Genomic DNA, 27,539 nt, shown 5'->3' with positions numbered 1-27,539 from the left:
CATTTCCTTGCTAAACTATACTATGAAAGGTTATGCTACGCTTTACCCTCTCCCCTCCTTCTTTCCTTCTTCCTCACTTCCCTTTCCCACCCCCTTGCTATACTATAGTATGCATGGCTATGCTATGCTAAGAGGTGCTTGGCACATACTGAACTATATTATACAAGGCTATGTCATGCTTTACCCTCTCCCTTCCTCCTTTCCTTCCTCCTAAAAACCCGGCTTTCCTTTCCCACCCACTTGCTGTACAATAATATGCATGGCTATGCTATGATAGAAGCTGTTTGGCACATACCCGCTTTCAGTGGGGCATACCTACCCGAGTTTTCGCGTCCCACGCCGGAATTAATCAAGCTTTAACCGCTCCGCTGTTGAAAGCTACATGCCGATGACGGCGGTGCGGTATTACCGCCACTGTTCAAACACCCTAATGTGGTCTCTCCTGCAGCCTACCAAGGTTGCGCGGTGCGGCCATGAGTGGCGTTGACAGCGGCCAGGCGGTCCGGGACCGTCGCCTCGTGCTGGACGTGGACTGCGGAGTGGACGATGCATTGGCGCTCATCCTGGCCCTGAGCCTGCACTCGACCGTCGAGGCCGTCACCTGCGTCGCCGGAAACACCACCGTTCAAAACGTGGTGAAGAACGTGCGCAGAGTACTCGCCGTGTGCGGCAGAAGTGAGGTATGCACTGAAATGTCGTTCGTACTATCTTCACGAGAAACGAAAACATACCGTCCGAAAATCGCATTATAGTAAACAAGCTCCGAAAGGTACGATTTTTTAAAACCGTAACCCTAGCGAACAGTGAGTGTTCAAATAAATGCAGCGAACAGCATGGTTTTCGAGGGCTTCGATGTTAATAGCAATGGAGTATTCATAAAAGCTTCGGATTGCAGATGCATATTCGATTTTTGGTTGGATTAATGTAGCGTAAGCAAGATTACGAATGTGAATAGGCGCTTGTGTAATGTTACGTTTAAGGCGGCCAAGAGAACGATTGGTCAAGAAAGAGAGAGAGAAAAATTTGTTGAGATCACTGGAAGGATAGAGCACCAAGTCGGGCTAGTTGGTTGACACTCAAGGTAGAGGCTTTTTAACTGCGCTAACAAACACGTGCACAAGAAGAGGGAAGAGGAACGAACATGCGCAGAGTCACAACTTCCAAGACTCTGTAGCGTCATGTTGCGCGCGGGAGGCAGCGTAACTTGTTTTAGATGACCAATACTACATCGACTTTCACGTATTAAACATTGAGTTGTGAGCCTGCGCACGACCAGTCTTCTTCCCTCTTCTTTTGTCCGTCTTTGCAAGCGCAGTTAAAAAACCTTTACATTGGAAGGATATTGGGTAGGGACTTTAGTTAAGAGCCCCAATAGCTGCTGCCACGTTCCATGCGCGACGGACCCGCGCATGCTGGCCACCCGGACTTCCGTCACGCAGCATGGTCTTGCAGGGTTCGCGTAGGAGAGGAGACCCGGCCGGAGTGTTGCGTACGATAACGCCGGTACAGCTACGCAGCCAGAGCACGTGTCAGGGTAGAAAGTTGGGCGGAGGACGTGAAGGAAACGGAGGCTGGGGAATGTGTCGGCCTGCAGTTGACGCACTGCGATTGCTTACTCTCGAGTCAGTGTGTGGTCTGCTGGAGGTTAGCGAAGGCGCTCCCGTCTTTAGTGAATCGAGAGCGTCTCGATGTCGTAGAAGTTCCGTGTTTGTGTCCTCCTCGTCTGGGTTCGACAGCTCTTCCTCCAGCTCCTGGCGAGCGAGAGCTCGGGTAGCTGCATGTGCGCAGTCATGTCCTGGGAGAGAGGCGTATTCGGAACAAAAGGTGAACTATCTATAGGTTCAATACGCGCTCCACTACGGGATAGCAGTGAGCCGTTCCGCACACGACGGGAAAGTTATGGTAGTAGAGGCGTTTGTTTAGAAAAATTTTTTTTCTATCATAGACGATTAACATCTATACAGTTGAACACAACATTTTCTTATACTAAACATACGTTTACGAGAATCACAAAACAGAATTCGGTCACACAAACATAAATCAGCACATGGAAAGACGTGAAAGCAACATGTGCAATTGATGTTTCACACATTCACAAATATATACAAATAATTTGTCACAAACAGCTGGGTATACATACGCAAACCAGGCAGGCCGAAATACAAGCATGTGCTTCGGATAAAGTGTTCGACGATCTTGAGTACTGTGCACTCTACTGTGGTAGCATACAAGCTTCACGTGTCTGTCAGAGACGGACACAAATGAAAGTTTATTGAACCGGTACACGCAAGCGCTAGAGACTCTTATAAACTAAATACTTATAAATTGCGTCAGTATAACTTACACAAACGCCAGCCGTAATCTAATGCAGACTGAAGTAATACACTCTACGCTACCAAGCAAGTATGACTATACAACAACAAACATGTTAACTAAAAACATCGTACTTGGACCGCCTACGGGAAGGAAGTAAATGTTGTAATCCTGCGATAAGAATCATAAGCGAAACTGACTATGCACTATACTGAATTGCCAGAATATCAAAGACTTGCAAAATATCTTGACTGAATTATTCCTCATAATTGCTGACCTTCGTCGGTTTCTGGTAAATACTCACGAAACATTTAATTCGCAGAGTATATGTGTTTAGAAAAATTTATTGTATCACAAACGGTTAACATCAATAACAATTGAACATGACGTTTTCTTGCTAGAAATACGTTCACGAGAAATACAAAACATAATTCAGTAACATGGACATAATAAACACATGGAATGACGCGGAGGCAACACGTACAATTGATGTTTAGCACATTTACACACACATACATATAATATGTCACAAAAAGCTAGGTATATATATGCACATTGTATGGTAAAACAGAAAGCACAAATAAAACATCAATATGTACATCTTGTGTATTTACATGGCGCTTCTGCCGATACCAACCAAGACACAACTAATGAATGGAAGATAATATTGTAATCCTGCGATAAGGATCATAAGCGAAACTTACTATGCACTATATTGAATTGCCAAAATATCCCAGACTAGCGAAATATCTTGACTGAATTATTTCTCATAATTGCTGACATTCGTCGGTTTCTGGCAGACGCTCACGAAATATTTAATTCGCAGCGTATACCTTTTATCTCAAAATTTCTTACACAACTAAAAATGCAAAGCAATATTAGTGCTCACAATCTGAAAATTTACTTTTTTGAAGAGTTCCAGGGTCAGTGCTCATTGACAAACACCATAATGGAGCCCCTGCGCACAACAGGCGCCAGCTCAGCGTGCTAGGAATCCATAAATACTGGCAAACTCGCGTACGCTTTACTAGTTGCTGGTTATCGCTTTTGGTGCGTTGCCATATTTATCGCTGTTTTATAGTGCTAGAAACGCTCACTGCATCAGATTACCTCAACTGCGTCATATATTCGCGAACGTTGTATTGCTGTAACGATCGGGCCCTCTCACCGTTTGTTGAGACAGCACGCGCACCACGAATGCTGAAGTTTTCTCTAGGCGACGCTTGCATACAGATAACGGAAGGACTTGAGTGGGGTAATTGGATCCTGCAATCGCCGATTGCGCTGACGTGTTATCGCTACTTCTGTTAGTCGAGTGGCAGTTTCTTTTGAAGGAAGGATGGTTTCGTAAACATTTTCAAGCGAAGCTCGTTACGAGTTACAGATTTCGGTGTCGGCGTTGTCGTACGCAAAGAACCCGGCGCTGGCGCCCCTCGAAGATGAGCCGTACACGTACATATTTGTATGCGCCGTTGTCCAATAAATGATACTCTCTAGATCGTGGGCTCGTCGGCGATCAGCCATTTCTGATGTGGCGAGCTGATATTTTATCGAGGAGACTTGTCATTCCTCGTTGCGGCGTTTCGTTGTTGCCTGGATACGAATGCATGACCGGCGCCAGAACGTTAGTCATTAGGCACTATCGGGTTCCGGCATCGTGCCTACGCAAATAAATAAATAAATAAATAAATAAATAAATAAATAAATAAATAAATAAATAAATAAATAAATAAATAAAAGGCATGCACACAACAAGCTTCGCTTTATTATTAATTTAGTATTAGTTCCCCCGCCCCCGAAAGGTTTCTGCACCTAGCGTAGTTCTGCACTGCCTCAGAGATCGGAGGCATTGCAAGCGTTCTGCACCTCACGTGCCTCCGCGATTGGTCCACCTGTGACCAAGCTCGATGTCATGTGATGAAATCATCCTTTCACGTCACATTAAATGACGTCACAGTGGCATCACTGTGACGTCATGATGATGTCACAAAATTTGACGCCATGCTCATGACGTCGTAGGGAGACGGCATCGCATGATGGTGATTTTTTGCATCACTCGAGTTAACGCCGACGCCGGCTTCGCGAAGCTTCGTCAGGTCTCGTAAAATCTCGAAGGTGCCGATGGTCAATTTTCGCGCTTGATGAGGAATCTAAGGCATTCGCCTTAACAAAGTAAATCGACGCGAACTGAATACGTGGCACAGATGGCATATACACCAAACGTCACCTCTCCGTGAAAAATAAATTTTCACTAAATAAAGTTGTATCCTCTCTCCCGCCAGATACCGGTGTATCGCGGCTGCGACCAGCCGTTGAGTCAACCGCTCGACCTCGCGGACGAGTACCACGGTTGCGATGGACTCGGAGGAGTTTCGGACCAGTTTCCCTGCACTGATGATGACGTGGAAGATGAAGAGGACGACGGCAGCGTGGCTGGAAGGTGGTAAAAATGTTTTATTGGATAGAAAGACTACACTGCTTACTTCGAACAAAATTCAGTGACGATTGAGACGCGAATGTGCGGCAGAAATGCGTTAGTATTACCCTTAGTTACCACTATATTACCTCGACAGTCAATAGTAACCGACGCTTGCCAACATTAGTCAACGTTAGCCAATTCTAGCCAACGCTAGCCAACCTAACTAAGATTAGCCACTTCTAGTCGAGCATTAGCCAGTGTTGGAATTGTGGAAGTACATACGGTAGACTTCACACAACATGCTACAGATAAACTGAATTTTTCGGGAGGAGGCACATGTGCAAACACACGCATGGACACACATGCAGGGAATCGGACCACCCCACAGCCCAGGAGATAAGGTCCAGGCTGCACCCCTTGTCTTCACTACAGAATAGATAAAGAATACATTGCTAGGTCACACCACTTATCACCAAACACCGATATACAGTAGTACGCTTCGGTAAGAAAGCATGCTTTTCTATACGAATGATGTAAACTTTTAAAGGGCCCCTAAACCACTTCGAGTTCAAATACGAGAGAGTGGTTTATTTTTCGCGTTCACCGCCATTCCTACAGGCATTATCACTTCCTCTCCACTTATTTCTTCATAAAGCACGTGTACAATGTCAGTACTAAGCGTTGAGCCTATCAGGATTTCTCGCTTGTCGGGTATACACGCTGTTATCTCCGTTTGCACAGTTGGAAACAGACAAGACGAAGTGAAATCAAGTGGTCGCGCACGACAGTCATGCGATACAAGGAAGAAGAGTGGGCGACTGCATGTCAAAGTGGGGTAGGGAGACAATTCACAACTGATATTTCTCGTATATAGACCAATCGACAGCTTGTACCTTAATTACGTCATCTGAATCACCTTTCTGGGTCACGAAGTGCGCCGAAAAGACGAGAAACGCCAGGAGAGAAGAACGCGCTCGTTTTCTTTTGTATTTTCAGGGGCTTTTCAGAGGCCCTTTAACGACCTCGCGAGCTCAAAGAACTTTGAAAGCAGGATCCAGCATCGACAATCGTTGCAAGGTCGTGAGATCGAATCCCGGCCACGAAGGCCGCGTTTCGATGGAGGCGAAATGCTAGAGGCCCGTGTACATAGATCTATAGGTGCCCGTGAAAGAACACCAGATGGTAAAATTTTCCGGAGCCCTCCTCTATATGGCATCCCTCATAATCATACCGTGGTTTTGGGACGTAAAACCCCAACAACTATTATTATTACTAACTGTTGCAGGCCCGTGCACGCTGCCGAAAGGCTCATCGAACTGGCACGGAAAGACCCTGGCCAGATCACGTTGTTGCTGCTGGGCCCGTTGACCAACGCGGCTCTGGCGCTTACGTTGGATCCGCGATTCGGGGCCAACCTCAAGGAAATATTCATCCTCGGAGGAAACGTTGAAGGTGGGGACAATGTTCAAATTGATTCCGCGTATAGAAATAGTGTATATTGTGGTTGTTCATTATATGTTAATAAAGAATGTCAAATCGATGAGTCACACGGCTCGTGCAGAGTTACGAGTCTTGTAAGCCAAGTTGATGATTAAGCTTGTTTATATGGCCCGACCGAAAGTTCGAAGCACAGGTAGCGATAGCAAAGCGTTATACAACACCACAAAGTATGGTTCGTAGTCCCAAGGGCCTTATTAATGCACTAAACATTCGCTCCATAATTTGTTTAGCGATCATGGTGTGACGCGCCCCCCACGGGCTTAAAATGCTGGAGTGGTGAGCAGCTCAAACAGAAGTGAGCAGATGTATCATGCCGTCTCTCGTTTCAACGCGGTATCAAATTCTTTTACGCACTGCACCCGTCACACCGTTCAAACGTTACTGCAAGAGCTTCTCGGACCACCTTTTCCCTTAGCCGGTGCGGCCGGCGCTGCGCGGAGCAACCGGCCGGATGCTCCTGACGGGGCTGAGTAGAGGGGCAGACGAACTCGTCACCGACACTCATTTTCCGATCCAATGTACGGCGGACCCACCTCTAATCACAGAGGAGTCGCAGGGTCCCGCGGGAATAGTGTTGTTAAATAAAATAAGCAATTTTATTGCGCTAAAACACGTTGGCGGGCTCGTTTGTCTGCATCCATGAAGAGCGAGTAAGCGCGACTAGACAAGGACGTAGAAAGAAAATATACAAGAACACAGCGCTACTTTCAAATCATATATTATTTTCGCACGAACCGGTATATGCATTAACCAGAGACTAAAAAAGCATCATTATAACGTCACAAAAGCAATCTCAGGTCATTTGGGCATTCATTGCCGAAATTGTGGCTGCATGCCCTTGTAAAACACTTCCATCCTGTATTGATAGCTTGCACGTGACGTCATAGATGCAGATTTTTAACGTACTGGTGCTCCAACATGGCGGCTTTAATGATGTCGAGGTTGCATAATCATATGGCGGTTAACCTGCTTCGATGTGATAACGACGCCGCTGGAACATTTTCGGCCTCTGTGCATGAACAACAAAATAGCCTACATGCGATGTAATGATAACATGAACGTGACATCACAAACCCCGCGTTCCACCATGATGGTACTCCAATATGGCGGTTTCAGTGACGTCAGTGCAAGCCATCTACAAGGCGCGCAGTAAGATGACAAGATAAATAGTTGAGGCCTATGAGATTGCTTGATTATAAAGGGGTCATGAAGCACCCCTTGGGCTGGTTGAAAAAACACATCCTGCGGAAAGCTGACACGGCTATCAACTGCTCTGCAAAATATTACAGTCGTGCGCGCCGCATAATGGCCACAAGCGGAGCGCGAAGTTGCCGTTTCCCCAGACACCCTCTTTTCAAACAGAGGCCGGTTCTCACTCTCGTCGGTGGGCGGGGCGTCTGTCCGTTTACGTCGCGGATCTGTCAGTTTACGTCGCAAGAGACATAGCATGCTTATTGGCCGATAGCCGACGTAAATCGAGAGCGGCGTTCGGATCAGATGCGCTTCTTGCCGCGGGGTGCTGCCACTTGCCGGCGCCGCACTCCTCAGTACACGGTAGCCGCACTCGCGCAAGCAAATCACAGCGGGAGAGCGATCGCGTTTCATGACGCGCGCTGACGTAACTTCTTTCCCCCATGCCATCCCTCCCTGTCTAGCTTCCAGTGCGCTCGTCGGCACGAGAAAAGAGGGAAAGCGCTGGGAGCCTGCGCCAAACCTCCGTAACTCCGCTGATTCTTGACGGATTCGAGAAATTTTTGCGGCAATCGATTCGGGAGGCAGTACACTCCGATACTGAGGTCATTAGATCATTACTTGGAAAAGTGGTTCATGACCCCTTTAAAAAAATGTGCGTTAGCCAGCCTGCATGCACTCTAGCTTTCTCAATAAGAGTTGTAATATCTTGCTATCTCGCGGTAATAATTTTTCGCTAGGGCGTGATATCATATCGGTACACGTGTTCGGTTTAGCGATATGTCCCACTGAATGCCCTTTTTTTGTTGTCGCCGCTCGCTCGGTATATATTTATCGGTCCGTGCGAAAATAAAATATCAGTTGAAAGTAGCGCTGTGTCATTGTGTAGTCGCGCTTACTCACTCTTCATGGATTTTATTGCGATAACAAAATCCAGGCGCGTTTCGCCGTCGCCGTGAGGTTCCGTATAAAGTCCAAGGGAGATGACATCACCCCGCACGCTGTATGTTCTATGTGCGAGTGAAAAAGTGCCAGGACAGCCGACGACCGCGGCTCAAGGGGACAGGAAACGCGCCGGCCGTCATCCATCGCGCTAAAGGCCCATGGGGAGTCCCGGAGGGGAGAGCTGCTTGGCTCCGGTAGAAACTGTGAATATTGAGTGGGCCGGCTGTGGTCGCGCGTGCCCTATCTTGACAGGGATTAGCAGAGGGCTAATCCCTTTGTAGGTACTGTGTTTTCACCCCTCGATTTGCGTTGAAGCGATATACAGCACAAAGGTCGCTTCGCACGCTGCAGCGGCCACGTTTCGTTACGCCAGCGTTTTGTTGAGTTATGCCAGGTCGAATGCTAAAGGAGTTAGCTGCTAGCCTCACTTCGTATAACATTCGAATTTATTGCTATCCCATTCATTGCTTCGCCCTTGCGGCGAAACTGTAACATTTGCATCATACTCCAGCCCCACACATTTGTAAAACTGAGGATCATTAACTTTATGAAGGAGGAAGTGCGACTGACAAATGAGTGATGGATCGATGCTTCTGCAGGCCGTGGAAACGTGTCCCCCGGTGCAGAGTACAACTTCAAAACGGACCCTGAGGCCGCCAACGTTGTGCTCACGAGGGCCCAGTGCGCCATCACCATCGTTCCGTGGGAGGCGGTGGTGAAGTCGCCGATTCCTTGGGTGAGCCAGACTGCTTTGTAGCTGAGTAGCGTGGCACGAATAGTATACAAAGGCATGCGAGCGACGTATACATTTTTGACCAAAGATATACGGACGAGCGATTTTGGAACAAAGATCGAAATTCCTTGTTTTATTAATCTACCAATACCTCAGGGGGTTTTCAAACAATATGTTTTGGAGGGTTCGTACTTTGAACGGTGAGACTGGGCACGGACTAAGAAAAAGCAGGTGAGTACAGACTGCGCTGTAATTTTCTTGGTGCGAGTGCAGACGTTCTGTTGCAGCCACGAGCCTAATATTAATTCGCACGAATTATTGTTCTCCTAATTGCACTAGGGATGAATAGCACATTTATTGTGATTTGGGAATGCCAACGCGCGACTGATGGACGCACTGCGCGATATTCGCTACTCATTTCTGAACTTCGATCAGTCTGGAGTTAGTGCTTACATATCTTAACTAACCAAAAAATTTTAGTTTTCTTTTCTTCCTTTTTTTTTTCTTCAGAACACTTGTTCTGCTCACTTTTGATCATGGGTGATCATCACAGCGGGTTTCAGTCAGCCTGTGAACAAATTATTCTGCCTCAAAGCTACCGAGGCATCCTCCGTTTCCCTTTCACGGCAAGAGCTGTGATAAGCACTATAGCATCCAATCATAATAAAATGGTCGTGGGAGGCTCGCCTCATCGAACTGGACTTGGGAAGCCAATTGGCGACCCTTGTCCAGGCCCGGTAAGCCGCAATAGCCAGTGGAGTCCTGGACGAGGCGCTCTGCCCACAGTAACCAAGTGGCCTTATTTCAATTGGTTTTTTCCTCTCTCTTGTTCCCTCAAACTTCTCTTGGAGCAGGACACAATATTAATGAGAACTAACAGACAATAACGCCAAGGTCAGCTATTGGTCAGCTATTGGTCAGCTATTGGTCAGCTGCCAGCTCGTAAAACGATCACGTGCTACGTGACGCCAGAAAGGCAGAAAAAGAGTGTTCCACGCTCGCCGCCATGGCTGCGAATGGCGCTGACTAAGACTCCCAGGTTTAAATGCACATATATACCCCATAAAGTGGACGGGAGGATGACCGCCGCCGTAGCTCAGTGGTAGAGCATCGGACGCGTTATTCGAAGGTCGCAGGTTCGGTTCCTGCCGGCGGCAAGTTATCTTTTCGTCCACTTTACTTTCTTCACATTTATATTCTAAATACTACAGATAACACCCCCTATACTTTCCTTGGCGTTATTGTCTGTTAGTTCTCATTAATATTGTGTCTAACAAAGAAAACGAGCCCTTAAGACTCATCTTCTTTCCTTCATTCTTGGAGCAGGAGGTGTACTCCATGATGACGCGGCAGCACACGGCCAAGTCTCGATTCGTGCGTGCCATCACTCGCTTCAGCCTGGGCTACTACGACAAGAGTGGCTCCGGAGGCTACGAGGTGGGCGACGCCCTGGTCGTGGCCGCGGTATTGGCACCGGACTCGGTCGCCTCGGCGCTGGAAGAGCGACGCGTGGCCGTCGAGCTGAGCGGCACGCACACCAGGGGTCAGCTGGTGCACGCGTGGACACCGGACTTGTTGCCTGACGTGAAGCGAACCGTGCGCGTGGTGACGACCTTCAACAAGGAGCGAGTCTCCGAACTGCTCATGCGAATGGTCGTATGACCGCGGCATTCGCATGGCCAGACGGTGCTGTGGAGACTTTTGAAGAAAAAGCCGTAGCGCAAAACGAACAACGACGACACAAGAACACGGGGCTGGCGATATACACGGTTGTGGCGCTTGTGTCGTCTTTGTTCGTTTTGCGCTACGGTTTTTTCTTCAAACGTCACAAACCAACTCGACCAACAAAACATTCGACTGATGCTGTGGAGACTTCATTTTACAGCGAGAAGTTGAGATAACGTTAGAGGATGTCTGCAACGAAACTACACTTCGTCTAAATTCGTTAAAAGTGAATAGCAGGTACCACTGACACAAGCTTGGTAAGGCCGCAGGGTTGAAAAGTAGGCGTGCACAGGGTATTTCATTAAGGGTGGGGGCCAAGTTTCAGCGCAGCGTCACCCCCCCCCCCCCTGCCCAGAACAAGGTACAAAATGAATTCGAGAATAAAATGAAGCGATGACGTGTATTTCAAGGCGGCCTGTCATTGGTCGCCCGCTTTCCGGGGGTAAGAAGGGGAAGTAAACAGCTCTTGGAATGCAACATCGGTAGAAACATGCATAGCCAAGATCCTGCGCCCTAAACGACGATGACAGGCTTGAATGAGTGAAGGTATGGGGCAGAATCAGCGCCCCCTTTAGATTGGGCGGGGGGGGGGGGGAAGGGGTCAGCCGCCCCCTCCCTGTCAACGTCAACCATCCTTCTTTCCCCGTCCCTGAAATAAACACGTTTTTTATCGTCACTAACGTTAAGTGAAGATGACTTCTCTTAAACCCGCAGGAACGTTTCGAGACAAACGCGTAACGAGTCATTATGTTTATTTTATCACTGTACAAAGCCTTAGAGGATAACAAAAGTGCAACGTTGGGCACATGTCCCGCACATCTCGCTAAGTTAGACGGGGCTATGTTAACATGTGCTTAGCTGGAATCTCTAACGCGACACAACACCATACAGGCCCTAGAATCCGTGGCCAAAAATGAATCAAAATTAAACTGCAGTGAAGCCTTTATCGAAACGTTTAATTGCAGGACATTCGTGTAAAGTGTTCAAGAGCGCAAGAGGAATAATGAGAATAATGTCACAGCGAAACCTCTCTTGTCTAAACTACTGACAGAAACGCGTCTGGGTCACGATTTAGCCTGCCTCGATGGCAACGGAGAGCTTGAGCGAGCTTTGCGACGTTTCGGACTCTTCTTGCCATTAGTGGGCGTGCGCTGCCGACGTATAGGTGTCGAAGCCGCACGCTCTCGCTGCGGCAAGCCCCCAGAGGGCGACGGCGACGCTTTTGGCGAAGGCTGCGTCACGACCTCTGCCTGCGGAGTGCTCGGCTGCGACTTCGAGGGCGTCGATTGTTTCGGGCTACTGCCGCCGCCTTCGTTCTTGAGGTACCCTCGTTCTTGAGTCAGAGTCGCCTTGATGTTTGCCTCCCGCTGCTCCTCTATCGCCGGTTTGGGAGGCGTGGACCGTCGTCTAGGCGTCGAAGCCGCGCGCTCTTGGGGCGGCGAGCCCCTCGAAAGCGTCGCTTTTGCGGAAGGCTGCGTCACGACTTCTGCTCGCGGAGTGTTCGACTTCGAGGGTGACGACCTTCTCGGGCTACCGCCGCCACCTTCGTTCTTGCCGGATCTTCGTTCATGGGCCAAGGTCGCCTTGGTGTCTTCCTCCCGCTGCTCCTCTACCGCCGGTTTAGGAGGCGTCGATTCGCCCTTATTCCTCCCCTTCTGCACGAGTATTTCGGGAAGCCACTGGATCGCCAGCGCGCTCACGAAAACCACAACCGTCGTCACTGCGTTCAGCCACAGCGGGACCCCGTGGAAGGCGACGTAAGTCAGCCAGGTAGCCAGGATGACCCCCACGCGGCCCACCGAGTACGACACGGACAACCCCGTGCCCCGCGTTGTGGTAGGAAAAACTTCCGTGGTGTACATGCAGGTGACGCACCAGGAGGCAGCCGAGCTGCCCTCGACCATTATACTCAGCAGCGGAATGGCAACGCTCACGTCCGACATGACGACGGCCGTCTTCACGACGCTCGACGCGCAGAGGAACAGCAGTAGGCCGGACAGCGTCACCCTCTGGCCCCGCCTGGTGATGCTGTCGTGGACAGTGACGAACAGCAGCGCCTTGAGCAGGAGACCCGTCAACTCCCAGTGCTCCTCCAAGTACAAGGAAAGGAAGGCTGTGCCGTAGTAGGCGAGCGAAACGGCGAACCACGACAGGAGCACCGACGCGACTTGTCTGCGCCACTTGACGACGCGCCCCACACTCTCCGTGCTATTGGTTCCGCCGCACTCGGCGGGTCCCGCAGAGGCGGCCATTTCCAGCCGCTCTAGTTGTTTCCTGAAGGCCTTGAAAGTAACCCTTGCCTTCCCTAGGTCGACGCCGTTGTATCTGGCCCCTTGCAGGATGGTCAGTTCCGCTTGCTGAACATTGCCGACAGCCAGAAGCCAGACGGGGGACTCGTCTATGCAGTAGCACCAGGCGACCACGAGCGCCTGTGGCAGTGGCGAGCATCGCTTGCGAGACCTTCCAGCTCGGATGAAGCAGGGACATGGCACGCAACAGGGTAGGCGTCACGGTTGGACCGACGCAAGTGGCCAGGAGGCAGTACAAAGCGCGGCGATCGTTTCCCGTCACCTCGTAGAGCACGACGAATACGAGCAAGTTGGTGGCGCTGGCGGCGGCCGAGACCATGAAGCGGGCAACCAGAAACACGCCGAAGGAGCGCGAAGAGCCAGCACCGAGGCAGGAGAAGAGCATGGTGATGGCGCTCGCCATCATGGTCGGCCTGCGTCCAAAGCGGTCCGAAACGAAGCCGGCTAGTGGCACCAACAGCATCGGGCCCAGCATGTAGACGGACGAGGAGAGGGAATAGAGCCAGCTGTACTGGCATACCAGGTCCCAGCGGCTGATGACGTCGTCTTCCTTGTTCTTGATGTCGTAGTCCCACTGGTCGCAAGGAACCGTCCGGCGTTCCTCTTGGCTCCCGTCCTACGAGAACGGTGACAACGGGGAATTTCATTCTGCGTTCGTCGGTACTTATATCTTTATTGAAGCGCAACATTGAATGAAAACGCCTTTTTCGGAGTAGATTAAGAAGTTATCACCTTAGGCTAAACCGACGCTACAGCATACAATACGACCTCATTCATTTTACGAGGTTTTGCAAAAGAAATGAATACTTAGTTTCTACTTCTTTGAGACATTATACAGTGCCACCTGTTTAGGTCAGGTGAAACTGAGGTCAATTTAGACATAATCATCCTGTATGGCTGAGAAGGAATGCAGACCACGCGGTTCTAGCTAGGTTGCAACAATATCGATAGCTAGGCAAGTTGGTACGTGATTGTAGATGAAAAACCAGCAAGGAAAAACTGACACAGAAAAGGCTGCGCAGCATTATGTAGTGACCCATAGAATACAAATGACATTTGGAGGATGAGTATATAATTTGTTTCGAAGGTATATAGCCTTGACGGCTGCCCTGGCTTTGACGAGGTCGAGGCCGTTGTACCGGGCCTAAACGATAACAAGTGGTATGTCCCTGCTTTACGTCGACCTCCCACCATATATATGTTCTAACGAATACAATGCCTGAACTCGTGCAGGTATTTGCATGCAAGCAATATCTGAACTATCGTCTTGGTGAAACGGTTGCGTAGGGGAAGGATGGAGAGTCACAAAAGCCATAGGCGTGCGCATGAGGGTGGCAAAGGGGACGGCCGCCCCCCTAATTACTTAGGACGGGGGCGAAATGTCTGCCGTACTCTGTTAAGGCCACGCAGGTTTTTGACGACCATGGCGACCGCAGGACCACGGCCGCTCGATCTCCCCCATCGAGCGGCCGTGGTAGGACCCTGATGTTAAATTCTAAGAACTGTTTACTTCCCATCTTTACACCAGGAAAGCCAAGGACCAAAGGCAGGCCATTGTGAAAAGCACGTCATGGATTCATTTTCTTTGTGTTTTTTCATCGATTGTGAATAATGTTGTTCTTAGGACTCGAGCAAAGTGTTGGAGGGGAGGGGGGGGGGGCTGCGATGAAACTTTGCCCCCCCTAATCGGGAGCCCTGTGCACGCCTATGATAAAAGCGACTGCTAAACGCAGTGTTAATATCATTATCAGCATATTTTTGTCCTCTGCATTACGAAAATATCTAAGTGACCACCAATTTACTCCGTCTTGCGTGAGCTGATTGCTAAACGCAGTGTTAATATCATTATCAGCATATTTTTGTCCTCTGCATTACGAAAATATCTAAGTGACCACCAATTTACTCCGTCTTGCGTGAGCTGATTGCTAAACGCAGTGTTAATATCATTATCAGCATATTTTTGTCCTCTGCATTACGAAAATATCCAAATGACCACCGATTTACCCCGTCTTGCGTAAGCTGATTGAGTAGCAGCGGTGTAAACATCCCATCCTTCTTCCCGGCTGCTTAGACTCCGCATAGCAATATTCTTAAAGGGGCCATGGCATCTAATTTTCGATCATAATCCGTGTTATGTGGGTTAATCCTTGTGCGGTCGCAAATAAGCTGGCGAAGTTTTAGCGCATTCGGTGGAGCACTTAATCTAAAATTTAATATTTTTGTAAAAACGCAAGCGGCCTGAGAGTCGGGCAACACTGCCTCACTCACGAGCCATGACGTAACAAGCTGCTTGCTGTGCGTGCGTCTGCGTTCCGGCGAACGATTGTGTTCCATGGTCAGCCGCGCGTGCAATCGAGCTATTTCAGCTTTCTTCAGCTTGGCATCGAAATTGAACGATTTGCAGCGGCTGAAACTTTGGTAGAAGACGACGACGACCCCGTTCCATGCAACACATGACGTCACACACGTTGTGGCAAAATGGTGGTTGCAGGTGGTGGGCGGGGTTTATAGCCGGCGACTTCTAGGGTCTACTTTGTACTGAAATATTATTTTACAGCGCATATTTTATATGCATACATGTACAATAAACCCTCTACTTCTACTTTTAAAACTTCACATTTTTGGGTGACAGTGTCAGTGCCGCTTTAACGAATTAATTGGACAAGGAAATGAGTAATCATTATGATAGCAAAAAATAATGAGCTAGAGAAAGCCGGTTGCTCTTGGCATGGGATTATAAACAAAACAGAGGATCCCACCGGAACCGGCGGGTCGTAGACGCTGCACTTGCTGTAGCTGCCATCGGCCAGCACGGGAATCGCGACGTTCTTCCACTCCTGAACCGTGAAATCGTGCAGATTGTCGGGCTGTCGGCACCAGTGGTCCACGGGACGGCCGATGATGCGGTAGGCGAACGCGTGGAGGAGCAGCACGATCACGGAGAAAACGGCACAGTTCAGCACTTGCCTCTGGAACTTGCCGTGGCCCAAAATGACGTAGACGTTTTCCTGCAGGATATCCCGAGCGTCGGACAGGACGAAGCCCTGAAGGATAGTCGGGGTCGTTGTCTTGGCGCTGACGTCGTCGCAAATGTCCATCCTGAACGACGTGTCCTTGCCGTCGTGACAACAGTGGATGGACGAACGCAGCGACAGTTATACCCGTTAACTCAGTCACGAGACGTCTAATTCGTCAGTTGACCTTCTGTATAACGCGTATGTCTTGTTAATCTGTTCTGGTCCGGAGGATAAGCTGGCGGTATGAACTACGGAGTGCTCGTTGCACAGATTGAACGGCTCCAGGTGATGATGATGATGACCTCTTCCTGATGGCGCTCACCCACAAGGGGAATGGGCCAAGAACCGGACAGTGAGGTGTATAAGTATCTCACAAGGAGCAACTTCGACGTCTTCTAGGTAGGGTTAGTCTAAATGAAGACAATTCCTAATCACCAGTTATCCGTCCTTATTCGGCCGCGTCTCGTGCAGCTGTCCCCAAGGAGAGGGGTAAGTCTGGCCTTGCATGGACCATAGTATCTCTTCTTCTCTTCTTCTTCAACGTTCCTCGCAATTGCAATGTCTTGCATTGATCAAAGACCAACATCACACATTCTGGAATGTCGACCTTCATAACTCTACCATCGCAGCTGATGAGGACACTGTCGCAGTTCTTAAAAGGCCCCTCACCAGACCCCGTTCGCAAAAATTGGTTAATCACTTAAAGCACGTACCATCTGGGGGGCGTTGTACCGAAGTAATTTTTCAAATAGGTTCAGCAATAGATGGGTTAGAAGAAAAGGAACTGTCCGTTACCATGTCTTCATGAGGTAAGTTTTACTGCCAAGCTCCTTTCCTACATGCCCGAGAAGTGGCTTGAGCTCCGAGCGGAACAAGCATGCCTTGGGTTCTGAACACACCTGCCACGGTGGTCTAGTGGTTATGGTGCTCGACCGCTGACCCGAAGGTCGCGGGATCGAATACCGGCCGCAGCGGCCGCGTTTTTGATGAAGGGGAAAATGCTTGAGGACCGTGTACTTAAATTTAGGTGCATGTTAAAGAACCCCAGGTGATCGAAATTTCCGGAGTCCTCCACTACGGCGTCCCTCATAATCATATCGTGGCTTTGGGACGTTAAACCATAACAATAATTCAATAATTATTGAAATATTGTCACCAGGCTAACTGATAGATGATAGAATACACAGGGCGAAGAAACAAAACAGGGACGTTTACTTCAGAAAAAGGCCGAGACCCAAAAGCGCGAGCACACTGATTAACTTCGTTCTTCTCTTCCCAGGGGCTGGCCAGAACAGTTGCCAGCCTACCTCGCGTCAATATGAAAAAAAAAAAAAACGCCGCGAGGTAGCGCTCGCGACCAACACTATCATCACGTCATCTGCGCCAATCGAGAGTTCGAGATTGGAAACAGTGCACCGCCGTTTCGGACGTTATGCGAGATGCTAAAACTATTGAAGCGTCCGCCGCGTGTGGCGCTAGCGATCGACACTGGGGGAAAGGAGAAAAGAGAAAGGATTTGGCAGTTGGTTTTTCGCTCATGCGGCAAGTATCTACTCAGCAAAGGACGTGTTAGAAGAAAAGGAACTGTCCGCTGTCATGCATTCGGCAGGTAAGTTTGACTGCTAAAGCTTACGCTCTCTCCCTTTGCCTTGGCGTGCGTGTGCGAGTGCTGCGTGCTCCCAACCGGAGGCAAGGATGGTTGGGTTCTGGCGATATGGCTGAAACCTCTACGGAGGATTTGCCATGAATAGTGCGGCAGTAGAAGTTGTGAGGGAGCGCTTTTATGTTGACATGACGCCGCGCCGCCAAGCGTTGGACAGGGCATGTTTGAAGCAGCTAACGATAGATGGAGCGCGGGACGATTTCACTGGTAAATTTGTGTTTCTCTCCTGCTTGACCAGCGGGTGGAATACACACACTTGACAAGTCCATTTTCGCCACGTTTCGCTCATGTCTCCGTTCTCACGCGCGCCCACCAAAACAATTCATTGCCGTATGCTTATCTCGGCAATGAAGCATTGCATGCGACAGTTATGATTTCAAACTCGAAAGGTGCGTGAGCTGTCGCAGGAATGGTTCATTGCCGAGATGAGCATAGGAAAATGAATTTCATGGGCGCACGTGAGAATGCAGCCGCGATCGAAACCGTGAGTGTATTCGACCCGCCGGTCATGCAGGAGAGGAACAGAAATTTACCAGCGAAATCGACCTGCGCTCCATATGTCGTTAGCAGCTGGAAACATACCGTGTCCAACGCTTGGCGGCGCAGTCGTCAGTCGAAGCCGGTTGAGGCCATGTGACGGAGCGTTCGAGTTAACCACGCTGACGGCTGTACAAAGATCTGCGCAAGCAGTATACGTGCGTACGCTAAAGGAGAGATAATGAAAAAGTAGCTCTTTCTTTTCGTCCGCCTCGGTGGTACAGAGGTTAAGGTGCTCGGTTGCTGACCCGAAGTTCGCGGGTTCGATCCCGGCCACAGTGGTCGCATTTCAATGGAGGTGAAATGCTAGAGGCCAATGTTACTGTGTCACGTAAGTGCACGTTTAAGAACACCAGATGATCGAAATTTCCGGAGCCTTTGCGTTCGGCGCGCCTCATAATCACATCGTGGTTTTGGCGCGTAAAACCCCAGATTACATTATCATGAGAAAGTAGCTTTTCAAAGTGCCTCCGGATAAACAGCGCGACAAACCGCATGACGAAAAAAAAAAAATTGGGGGACGCTTAAGCTTCGCCTTTAAGAGTTGAACGCGATAGCGATATTCTGTTCCTAGTGTGCGGTTCGAACACTACGAGTGTTTAACAGAATGCGGGCACTAAGGTGTGTGCCTTATGTAATGGGTAGCATGCTTTAAAGCAGGAGCAGTTATGCGCGAGAAACTTTTTCAAAGTTGCGATGCACCCACTACGTGGTCTTAAGGGAATACGCGCAGTAATGTGTCTGCCTTTTGTAATGGGTGGCTGTCTTTAAACCACGAAGTCGTTAGGATATTGACATGGTGTGACGCCCGATGGCAATGTACGCTTGTACCACGCAATATTACTGCGATGTTACATCTCGTACTGTGACACCTGTATACAGGACGCGTATTTTTCTGTAGCATGAAAGTTACTTTCAGTGCAGCTCCAAGCAGAGGCGTGGCTGTGTGGTAGAACACCTGCTTGCCACGCAGACGACCTGGGTTCGATTCTCGCTCGGACCCAACATTTTTATTATTTATTTTATTTGCAGCTTTTTCGATTTTTCGGTCACGGACAAGATGATGATTTTTCGCTCACAACCAACGGCCCCGACGCCGACGGCGGAATTTCTGCGATACGAGCTCTTTAACGCTATCGCGTTAAAAATCACAGCATATCCACGGAGTGAATGATGATGAGTGGGCGAAGCTGCGGAGGTTCATCGGTAAACCGTGAATCTTCCATGAATTCTGCCCAGTACATCATCACCGACGTGAGATCGGGCGCGTTTATACTAAAGGTTCGATGAGTTATGACGACTTGCAGCGCACTTTAATTTACATGTACGCTGTGAATTTTCATTGTTTAGAAAACCATTGCTTAGAAAACATCTGGCGTCTTTCGTTAAGCAGCTGGCGTCTTTTCGTTTTGCTTTAGAAACATCTGGCGTTCTTTCGTTTTGCTTTTACAAAACATCTGGCGTCTTTTGTTGGTTATTTCATCAATCAACGGCGTTTTGAACAAAATTTTATTATTTAATCACGCACAGGAGAAATCTCACCAGGCCATACCTTGGAGGTAAAGAATGGCTGCTAATGGGAATGAGAGACAGAAGAAGTCGGCTTTTAGCTAACGCTGCGAATTTTTTATTGTTCAACAACGCACAGGAAAAATCTCCCACCGGCACCACCTTGCAGGTCAAAGCGTAAGACTGGTTACATACTACGCTACGAGGGACGAACGGGTGCCGCTATAAGGAGCTTCGCCCCTAAAAGGGGTTGCGCGTCAGTGCATCCATCTGAAGAACCATTGTCTATTTTGGTTGTTACCATAGGCGGAGACACTTGAAAGTGCTTTCGCGTTATCACCTCTAATCTCAGAAGGCGCGTCAGCACGCTTCTTATCCTGCGGGTTGATCACTCTGATACCAAACGGATGTGACCATTATCGTTGTCTTTCGAAATGCCGGTCTAGTCCCCCCCCCCCCCCCCCCATGGAAAAAACAAAACGCAGTCACTGTCATATTGGGCATCGGCTCAGCTGTTATTACGAATAGTGTCAGATAAATAAGAAAACCGGCGAAAACGAAAGATATATAGATAGTGCGAAGTGGCTGATGCAGTGCTGAGATAAGTAAAAGATGATTTTCCATCGAAGACTAGGTCACAGTGGCCAGGAAGCCGCTTCACGGTGACTGTTTAACAATATCTTGGTTATTACGTGTCGAAACCACGATATGATTATGAGGCACGCAGTAGCGGAGGGCTCCGGAAATATCGACCATCTGGTGTTTAACGAGCACTGACGTCGCACAGTACACGGGCCTTTAGCATTTCGCCTCCATCGAAATGCGACCACTGCGACCGGTATCGAACCCACAACTTTCGTGTCAGCAGCCAAGCACCGTGACCACTATACCGCCGAGGCGGACTCACCGTTACTGATTGACTGTTTCCTGTATACTCTACGCCGTGGCCTTTAATGTGAACAAATGTCCGGGGCGGACCGTGTGAGGACAGGAATTGAAGAAATCGTGACCTTCATTGAGCTTCGACGGAACATCCTTAAGGTATCAGATACTGGCACAAATGTTTGAACTTCTGCTAAATTTTAGGGATAATCTAGTTTAACGAACTGTGCTTATTGGCTCCGCGTATAACAGCGAGATTGGGCTGAATAAAGTGTGACCGACAGCCGAATTGAGACTAGGAGACCAGACAAAAGAACCAGCCAGGCGCTTTCTTCTTGTGAACTTCCGAGTTCAAGACAACTCGTTTTCACGCACTTGCCACTTCTCGTTGCCAGTTGCCCTTTCATGCGCATCTCTGTTATATTATTTGTTTGTTCGGGTTTCGTAACGTCGGGTGAAGCCGATGACGTGGGACATCGCCTGGTTCTTCGTTTTGCTCTTGGGAGCAACATTCCATCATTGTAGTGCATCGGCATTGGACGGCTCGACCGCGCCGAAGCGTGCTCTGCTGCTTGACGTTGACACGGGCGTGGACGATGCGCTGGCCATCGGTCTCGCCATGGGCTCTGGTGCGGAAGTGGTGGCCATCACTACGGTGGCCGGCAATACCAGAGTGGACTTGGCGCAAGAGAACACGCTGCGGGTGCTTCGGGTCTTCGGCAGGACGGATGTAAGTGCTTCGTGCATGAATTGCTTCGTGACGCCGTGCGAAGTCGTAGGCTGCCGCCGGACGCAAGTTTTTCAGTTTCAGTTCCAGTTTCTTTGTTTTCCTATAGAACTTACATGCTTACATAAGTGTACAGAAGGAGGTCCCAGAGAGCTTGGCTGAAGAGGGACCTCTTGTCAGAAAATGTGTGTTATATGTACTAGTCGATTACAATAATGTCAGCAACGGGGAAGAAGTTATAGAAAGCAAAATGTCGTTCAAACTGTAAATAGTTGAAATTAAACTATAATAAGTACAAGGACACTGCTTAGATTTATTAGGTTAACATTGTACTCACTAAGTAATGCTCTAACGTGTCATCTTTGTAAGAGATCTATAACTAGCCATGTGGGCTATGAATCCAGATGTTCTCTCAGAGGTTTTCGTACATCTCTTCAGTGAAAACAAAACAAACGAAAAGATTTTTATTCTTCTTTTTAGGCCTGAGGATGGTATGTATGTATGTATTCAAATTTTATTTTCAATGTCGCGTTGAATATCGCGTTCGAATATCACGTTCACGTGACACTCGAAGTCCAGTTCAAGTTCACGTTGAAAACTGCGAACCTCGTTTTACGCGGTGCTTCAGATTCCCGTGTACCGAGGAGCCGACCGGCCCCTCGACGGAGACTGGAACACCGAGGAACACTACTTCGGCCATGATGGGTTCGGCGGAGTGTCCGGGCACTACGACGTCGGGGTGAACGCCGCGGTCACCTCGGGCCTCGAAGACGATGGCACGCCGGCAGCACTGAAGATCATCGAGCTCGCGCGGGCGAGACCCGGGCAACTCACTCTGGTGCTCCTCGGACCACTCACCAACGCGGCTATCGCCCTCCTGGTGGACCCTCACTTCACCGGAGGCTTGCGTGAGATGGTCATCTTGGGTGGCAACAGACAGGGTATGCCACTGCTTAGTAGTTAGAAGACATACTATCTTGAAATACTCCTCAAAATCTCAAGTCTTTGCAACCACTTATGGACTTATCGACGCAGTGAGAGAGAGAGAGAGAGAGAGAGAGAGAGAGATGGTGTGTGAGAGAGAGAAAGCCCTTTATTGAAGAACAGAGAATTCTGCCGGCGTATATGTAGGAGCCTACATGCTGCTCGGTATATGGGAAGGGGATTGATGGCAGGCCCTAGGAGCAGGAGGGCAGGGAAAAAAAAAAGGCGAGGAAAAAGAGAAAATGCGTGATCGTGGCATGTGCAAGTGATGTAAGCAACAAGTAGAATATGCTCAACTTCTCAAGTACCTCTAGATCTCGGGAATATACTTGTACCTATGCCTTCCCCTTCTCAGCATCGTCAAAATTAAAAATTTCTGTTTAGGTTCCTCGAGGACAATAACTGAGTGGACATATATATATATATATATATATATATATATATATATATATATATATATATATATATATATATATATATATATATATATATATATATATATACAGGGCGTTTCAAGAAATGTGTCCAGCCTTCTCAAAAAATCAGGAAAATGCGATATTTGATTCCTACCTTCAGAATTGGTTTTTATGTAGTAGCAGGGATTTTAAGATGGTTAAAGAAATTATTACGGACTGTAATGAAGAAAGTTAAATTAATTAACTTTTTAATTAGTGGAGTCAGGTGGTTGTGTCAAATGGGAGAATTGAAGATCTTCATGCCATAAACCCAACCCAACTTTGATATTTCGAAAATGTGGCATCTAGTAATAATTACGAAGTTATGAAATTCAACCAAATTCAATGGCGAAACCTAAACAGAAACATGGAAGAAAGCAACTTCCATATTCTTCTGAGACGTCTAAAATGAGTGAATTACTTTTTCTGTAGCGCTAGGCATCTTAAGATGGTTAGAGACATGACTTGAGACAGTAATTAAGAAAGTTAGGTTAATTAACTTTTTAATTACTGGAGTTAGGTGACTGTGTCAAATAGGGGAATTGAAGTTCTTCGTGCCAGAAACCCATCCCAACATTGAGATTTCGAAAAAGCGGCCTCTAAAAATAATTACGAAGTAATGAAATTCAACCGAATTCGATGGCTTTCGCTGTTGAAAGCCGGTGCATTTCGTTGAATTTCATTACGCCACAACAATTACTAGAGGACGCTTTTTCGAAATCTCAAAGCTCGGATGGGTTCCTCGCATGAAGAACTTCAAAGCTCCCATTTGACACAATCGTCTAACTCCACTAATTAAAAAGTTAATTAACGTAACTTCTTAATTACTGTCCTAAATGATGTCCTTAACTACCTTAAGATTCCTGCCGCTACAGAAAAAGCAATTCTGAAGGCCCCGAGCAAATATCGTATTTTCCTGATTTTTTGAGAAGGTTGGACACATTTCTTGAAACACCGTGTATATATATATATATATATATTATATATATATATATATATATATATATATATATATATATATATATATATATATATATGTTTGTGTGTGTGTGTGTGTGTTCCCTAGCCTAAGTGCCGCTTAGCAACTGAATGTGTGTCTGGCTATCCTCCCTACCTGTTTCTCTATGCTCTCTCTTTGGACTATGGGGGGGGGGGGGGGGGGGGGAGGGGGGAGATGGGGAGATAGTAGCTGTTGCAAAAAAAAAGAAATTGGGAGGTGTCATGATTATGACACCGGAAATTCATCATGAGTAAGCCGGCCTCCTTCGACCCTGTTCCATAAGTACTTTCACTCTTTCATTGCATCGATGTCGTGCCGAATATCCGGAAAGGTGACACCCGTTAAAGAGTTCCTGGAATTTCGTGCCACTCTATTTTTTTGTGGTAATATTAGTACCGCCAGATGCCATATTTCTTTCTCCGTGCGATTAAACTTAAAGCTTCAGCGCAGCGACATGACCAGTAGCGAACCCTTGCCTATCGAGCAACAGGCCAATGGAAAGGTAGTTGTAGTTAGTGTTTGTCGTTCTTGCATGTCGAAGTAACAGATAAAAACGAACGGCACTTACCTCACGAAGCGTTATCTGTTAGCGTATTGCAGCCATGTACAGACACGCTTATCACAAGGCCACCAGTGCTTGATCGTGTTCGAAAACCAGAAGTTTAACACGGGACATGGGGGAGGGGTGTGCGCGCGTGCGCTATAATAATAACTGCTGAGGTTTTACGAACCAAAAACACGATATGATGATCATTATGCACGCCGTAGTGGAGGGCTCCGGGAATTTAGACCACCCGAGGTTTTTTAAAATGCACCTAAATCCAAGTACAAGGGCCTCTAGCTGTTTCGTCTGCATCGAAAATGCGACCGCCGCGACCTCCGCGTCAGCAGACGGCCACCGTAACCGCTGTACCGCCGCGGTGGCTGTGTGTGTGTGTCAGAAAGATTTGAATAAAAAGCTTAAAGTACGAGCGCTTTGCATGCTGAAGAAGTTCTTAAGTTGCTGCATCATATTCAGTCTATTTAGGTACAATGCACGCTGAAGGCCTCTCCCAGAACCTCCAGTTTACCCTATCCCGTGCCAGCTGATTCCATTTTATCCTCGCGAACTTCGTAATTTGGTCCCTCCATCTAACTACCTGCCTTCCTCGACTGCGTTTCCTAAGTTTTCATTACGTTCATTTGCAATAACTAAGACAGAGCTATCAGCATTTGATTATTCCAAAGCTTCCGTAAACGTCGGCCGACGTAGTAACGGTTTGCAACTTAAAACTAGAAACGTGTCAGGGTGGCTCTTCATTTCAGTCTTATTTATTGCATAATGAGATCACTGTCTTACTGCCTTTCGCTTACCGCAGGCAGAGGTAATGCTGTGCCGGGCTCGGAGTTCAACTTCCACACGGACCCGGAAGCTGCGCACATTGTCCTGCAGAGGGCGCAGTGTCCGGTCACCATCGTGCCGTGGGAAACATCCCTTATCTCCGTACTTCCGTGGGTAAGAAACCTAGAACCGGTTCAGTCAAAGTGTAGCATATTATACTATGAAATTATCTCCGACGTATTCAGTCATAATGCACGTTTAGTGCGCACCTTCCGCAAACTAACTGCATCTCGGAACGTCTAAATCTGAGCATTACGAACATGTGTTAATTTGATGTGTAGCCATTAAGGAAGAGTAGCGTAGAGTAGGTCCTTGTACCCGTGACGAACACTCACACTGGGATATGTTGATGATGATGATGCTCCTGGGATGATTGGCACCCACCCACTCAACGGGATTGGCCAAGAGTCGGCGGATCATATAGTCTGAAAATTTTAAAGTGTTACTAGAGGTTACAGTGTCAATTAGAATGAGGAGTTATGTTTATTGAATCCCAATTTTATCCTAAACAATGTTCCGTAACTTCTCAAAGGACCAAAGATCATTATGCCGGAAGGACATAATATAAAATTATTTGCACTTGATGTATCGATTAAAACGATTTAGCTCGCATATGGACTTCTCTTCAGCACTGCATATATTCCCGTCCGAGTGTCCCAGCACAGAGGCCCCAAACGACAACATTACAGTCGAAGTAACTGGCATACCAAGCTGCCGCGTTGGGAGATTGGCCAAGAACCGTTTAGTGTTAGTAGAAAATTCTTAAAACATAAGTTATATCTTCTCTATTAAAAAGAAAAAAGAAATAGAAAATAAACAAAGTATGAAAATATTGAGCATAGACAAATGGGAAAATACGGACCTAAATAATCAAGCGGAGAATTTGAACAAGGAATGCCAGAACGCAGTTTCATGCCGACAGAGAGCATACTCTCTATTGGCATGAAACTGCGTTCTGGCATTTCGGACTCGCGCGCAAGCCGACTGCTTTTGCAATTCGTTAAAACGCACTATTAAAAATGGGTCATCATCATAATCGTCATCATCAGCAGAAGCAGCAATCCGATCCGTAAATATGCCTTGTAAGTAACCGTTTGAGTATTCACTGCTTATTTCGCGTAAAAATACTCGAGTGCTAAATGAAGTTCGCGTAAAGTTCGAGTGCTAAATATCGCCGGCTTAAATCTTTGTTCCAATGACATTTTCGAATGCCATTCGCATCGTTGTTATACTATATCGGTGAGCTGCCCTTGTCCTGGCATCGTCCAGTTTTCCCTTAGCTGACTGTGCCGGCTGACTTTCACAGGTGCCGCGGTAAAGGCTTCGATTATCATAGGAGCGGGACAAAGTAGAGTTCCTTCTTTTTTTTTTCTTTTTGTCATCATCACAATTTCATTGCCGCTAATTTATACTCGTATGGTTTATTGTATGGTATGGTATTGTTGTTTAGGCAAGCCCAATAATCGAGTATTAAGACAGGCTCACAGGCGCACATTGTGTATGAGGGTAGCACTGTACAGCCATAATTATTGCACGTGTTTGAACCATAGCTGTGTCTTAATCGCAGATAAACCATACGCAAATCCAGATTGTAAGGCCGGTGTGTACGCTTCATTTAGCTTAGCAGGCTTGTTTTTAGTGCTGATAATTTACGACGTATTACACAGAAAGCGTAGAGCTCTGCGATCGCACCACTTTCTTTATCGGGGAATGGGTGCTATAAGTATATAGATTTCTTGTGTACAGCACAAGGTGCTGCTTTGAGCCATAGGTTTCAACGCTCGCACCCACAAGTTCGAGGTATCAAGCGGATTCACTCTAGGTTTTCTACGGTGCAGCCTGTCTACCACAACGTGGTGCTCAAGAACAGCACGAGAGCGCAGTTCCTGGCCGACGTGACGCGGCACACGCGCCGGTGCTGCGAAGCTCGCAAGGAGGGCTTCAACGTGGGCGACGCTCTCGCCGTGTTGACGGCGCTGTCACCGGCCTCTGTGCTCGACTCCGTCGATCGTCGCGTGGCTGTCGAACTGTCCGGTCACCACACCCGCGGTCAGCTGGTCCAGGCCTGGTCACCTACGATGCTGCCGCAGGTGCGGAGCACGGTGAAGCTGGTCCAGGAGCTGGACCGACGGCTCTTGGCTGACTACGTGACTAGGGCGTTCTCGTGACCCTGAACGAGGCCATTTGCAATAACACCATTCTAGTGGTTCGTTTCACACCGCCCTAGAGGTTCATACACTGGTGACACT

The 27,539-nt window shown here is 48.0% G+C and overlaps 3 protein-coding genes across 3 annotated transcripts; 2 read left to right on the top strand and 1 right to left on the bottom strand.

Annotated features, from left to right (window-relative positions):
* Nucleotides 1-450: 450 nt before the first annotated feature.
* On the top strand, nucleotides 451-11,303 carry LOC119389611 (pyrimidine-specific ribonucleoside hydrolase RihA). Its single transcript, XM_037656959.2, has 5 exons — nucleotides 451-680; nucleotides 4,596-4,753; nucleotides 6,018-6,184; nucleotides 8,968-9,104; nucleotides 10,428-11,303. Exons 1-5 carry the CDS (start codon nucleotides 474-476, stop codon nucleotides 10,761-10,763), a joined length of 1,005 nt encoding a protein of 334 aa, XP_037512887.1. The 5' UTR covers nucleotides 451-473; the 3' UTR covers nucleotides 10,764-11,303.
* A 315-nt stretch (nucleotides 11,304-11,618) lies between these two features.
* Nucleotides 11,619-16,233, bottom strand: LOC119389263 (solute carrier family 22 member 7). The gene is made up of 3 exons (XM_037656466.2): nucleotides 15,895-16,233; nucleotides 13,398-13,751; nucleotides 11,619-13,255 (listed from the first exon to the last, which is right to left on the bottom strand). Exons 1-3 carry the CDS (start codon nucleotides 16,231-16,233, stop codon nucleotides 11,891-11,893), a joined length of 2,058 nt encoding a protein of 685 aa, XP_037512394.1. The 3' UTR covers nucleotides 11,619-11,890.
* Nucleotides 16,234-16,956: 723 nt separating this feature from the next.
* Nucleotides 16,957-27,458, top strand: LOC119389262 (inosine-uridine preferring nucleoside hydrolase). The gene is made up of 5 exons (XM_049415072.1): nucleotides 16,957-16,961; nucleotides 21,269-21,473; nucleotides 22,099-22,411; nucleotides 25,268-25,422; nucleotides 27,129-27,458. The coding sequence occupies exons 1-5, from the start codon at nucleotides 16,957-16,959 to the stop codon at nucleotides 27,456-27,458; spliced, it is 1,008 nt and encodes a 335-aa protein (XP_049271029.1).
* Nucleotides 27,459-27,539: the final 81 nt, after the last annotated feature.

Source organism: Rhipicephalus sanguineus, chromosome 4 (assembly GCF_013339695.2).
Source record: "Rhipicephalus sanguineus isolate Rsan-2018 chromosome 4, BIME_Rsan_1.4, whole genome shotgun sequence".
Taxonomy (NCBI): Eukaryota; Metazoa; Arthropoda; class Arachnida; order Ixodida; family Ixodidae; genus Rhipicephalus; species Rhipicephalus sanguineus.
Note: the sequence above shows the minus strand (reverse complement) of the source record. Positions and strands in the feature narration are given on the sequence as shown.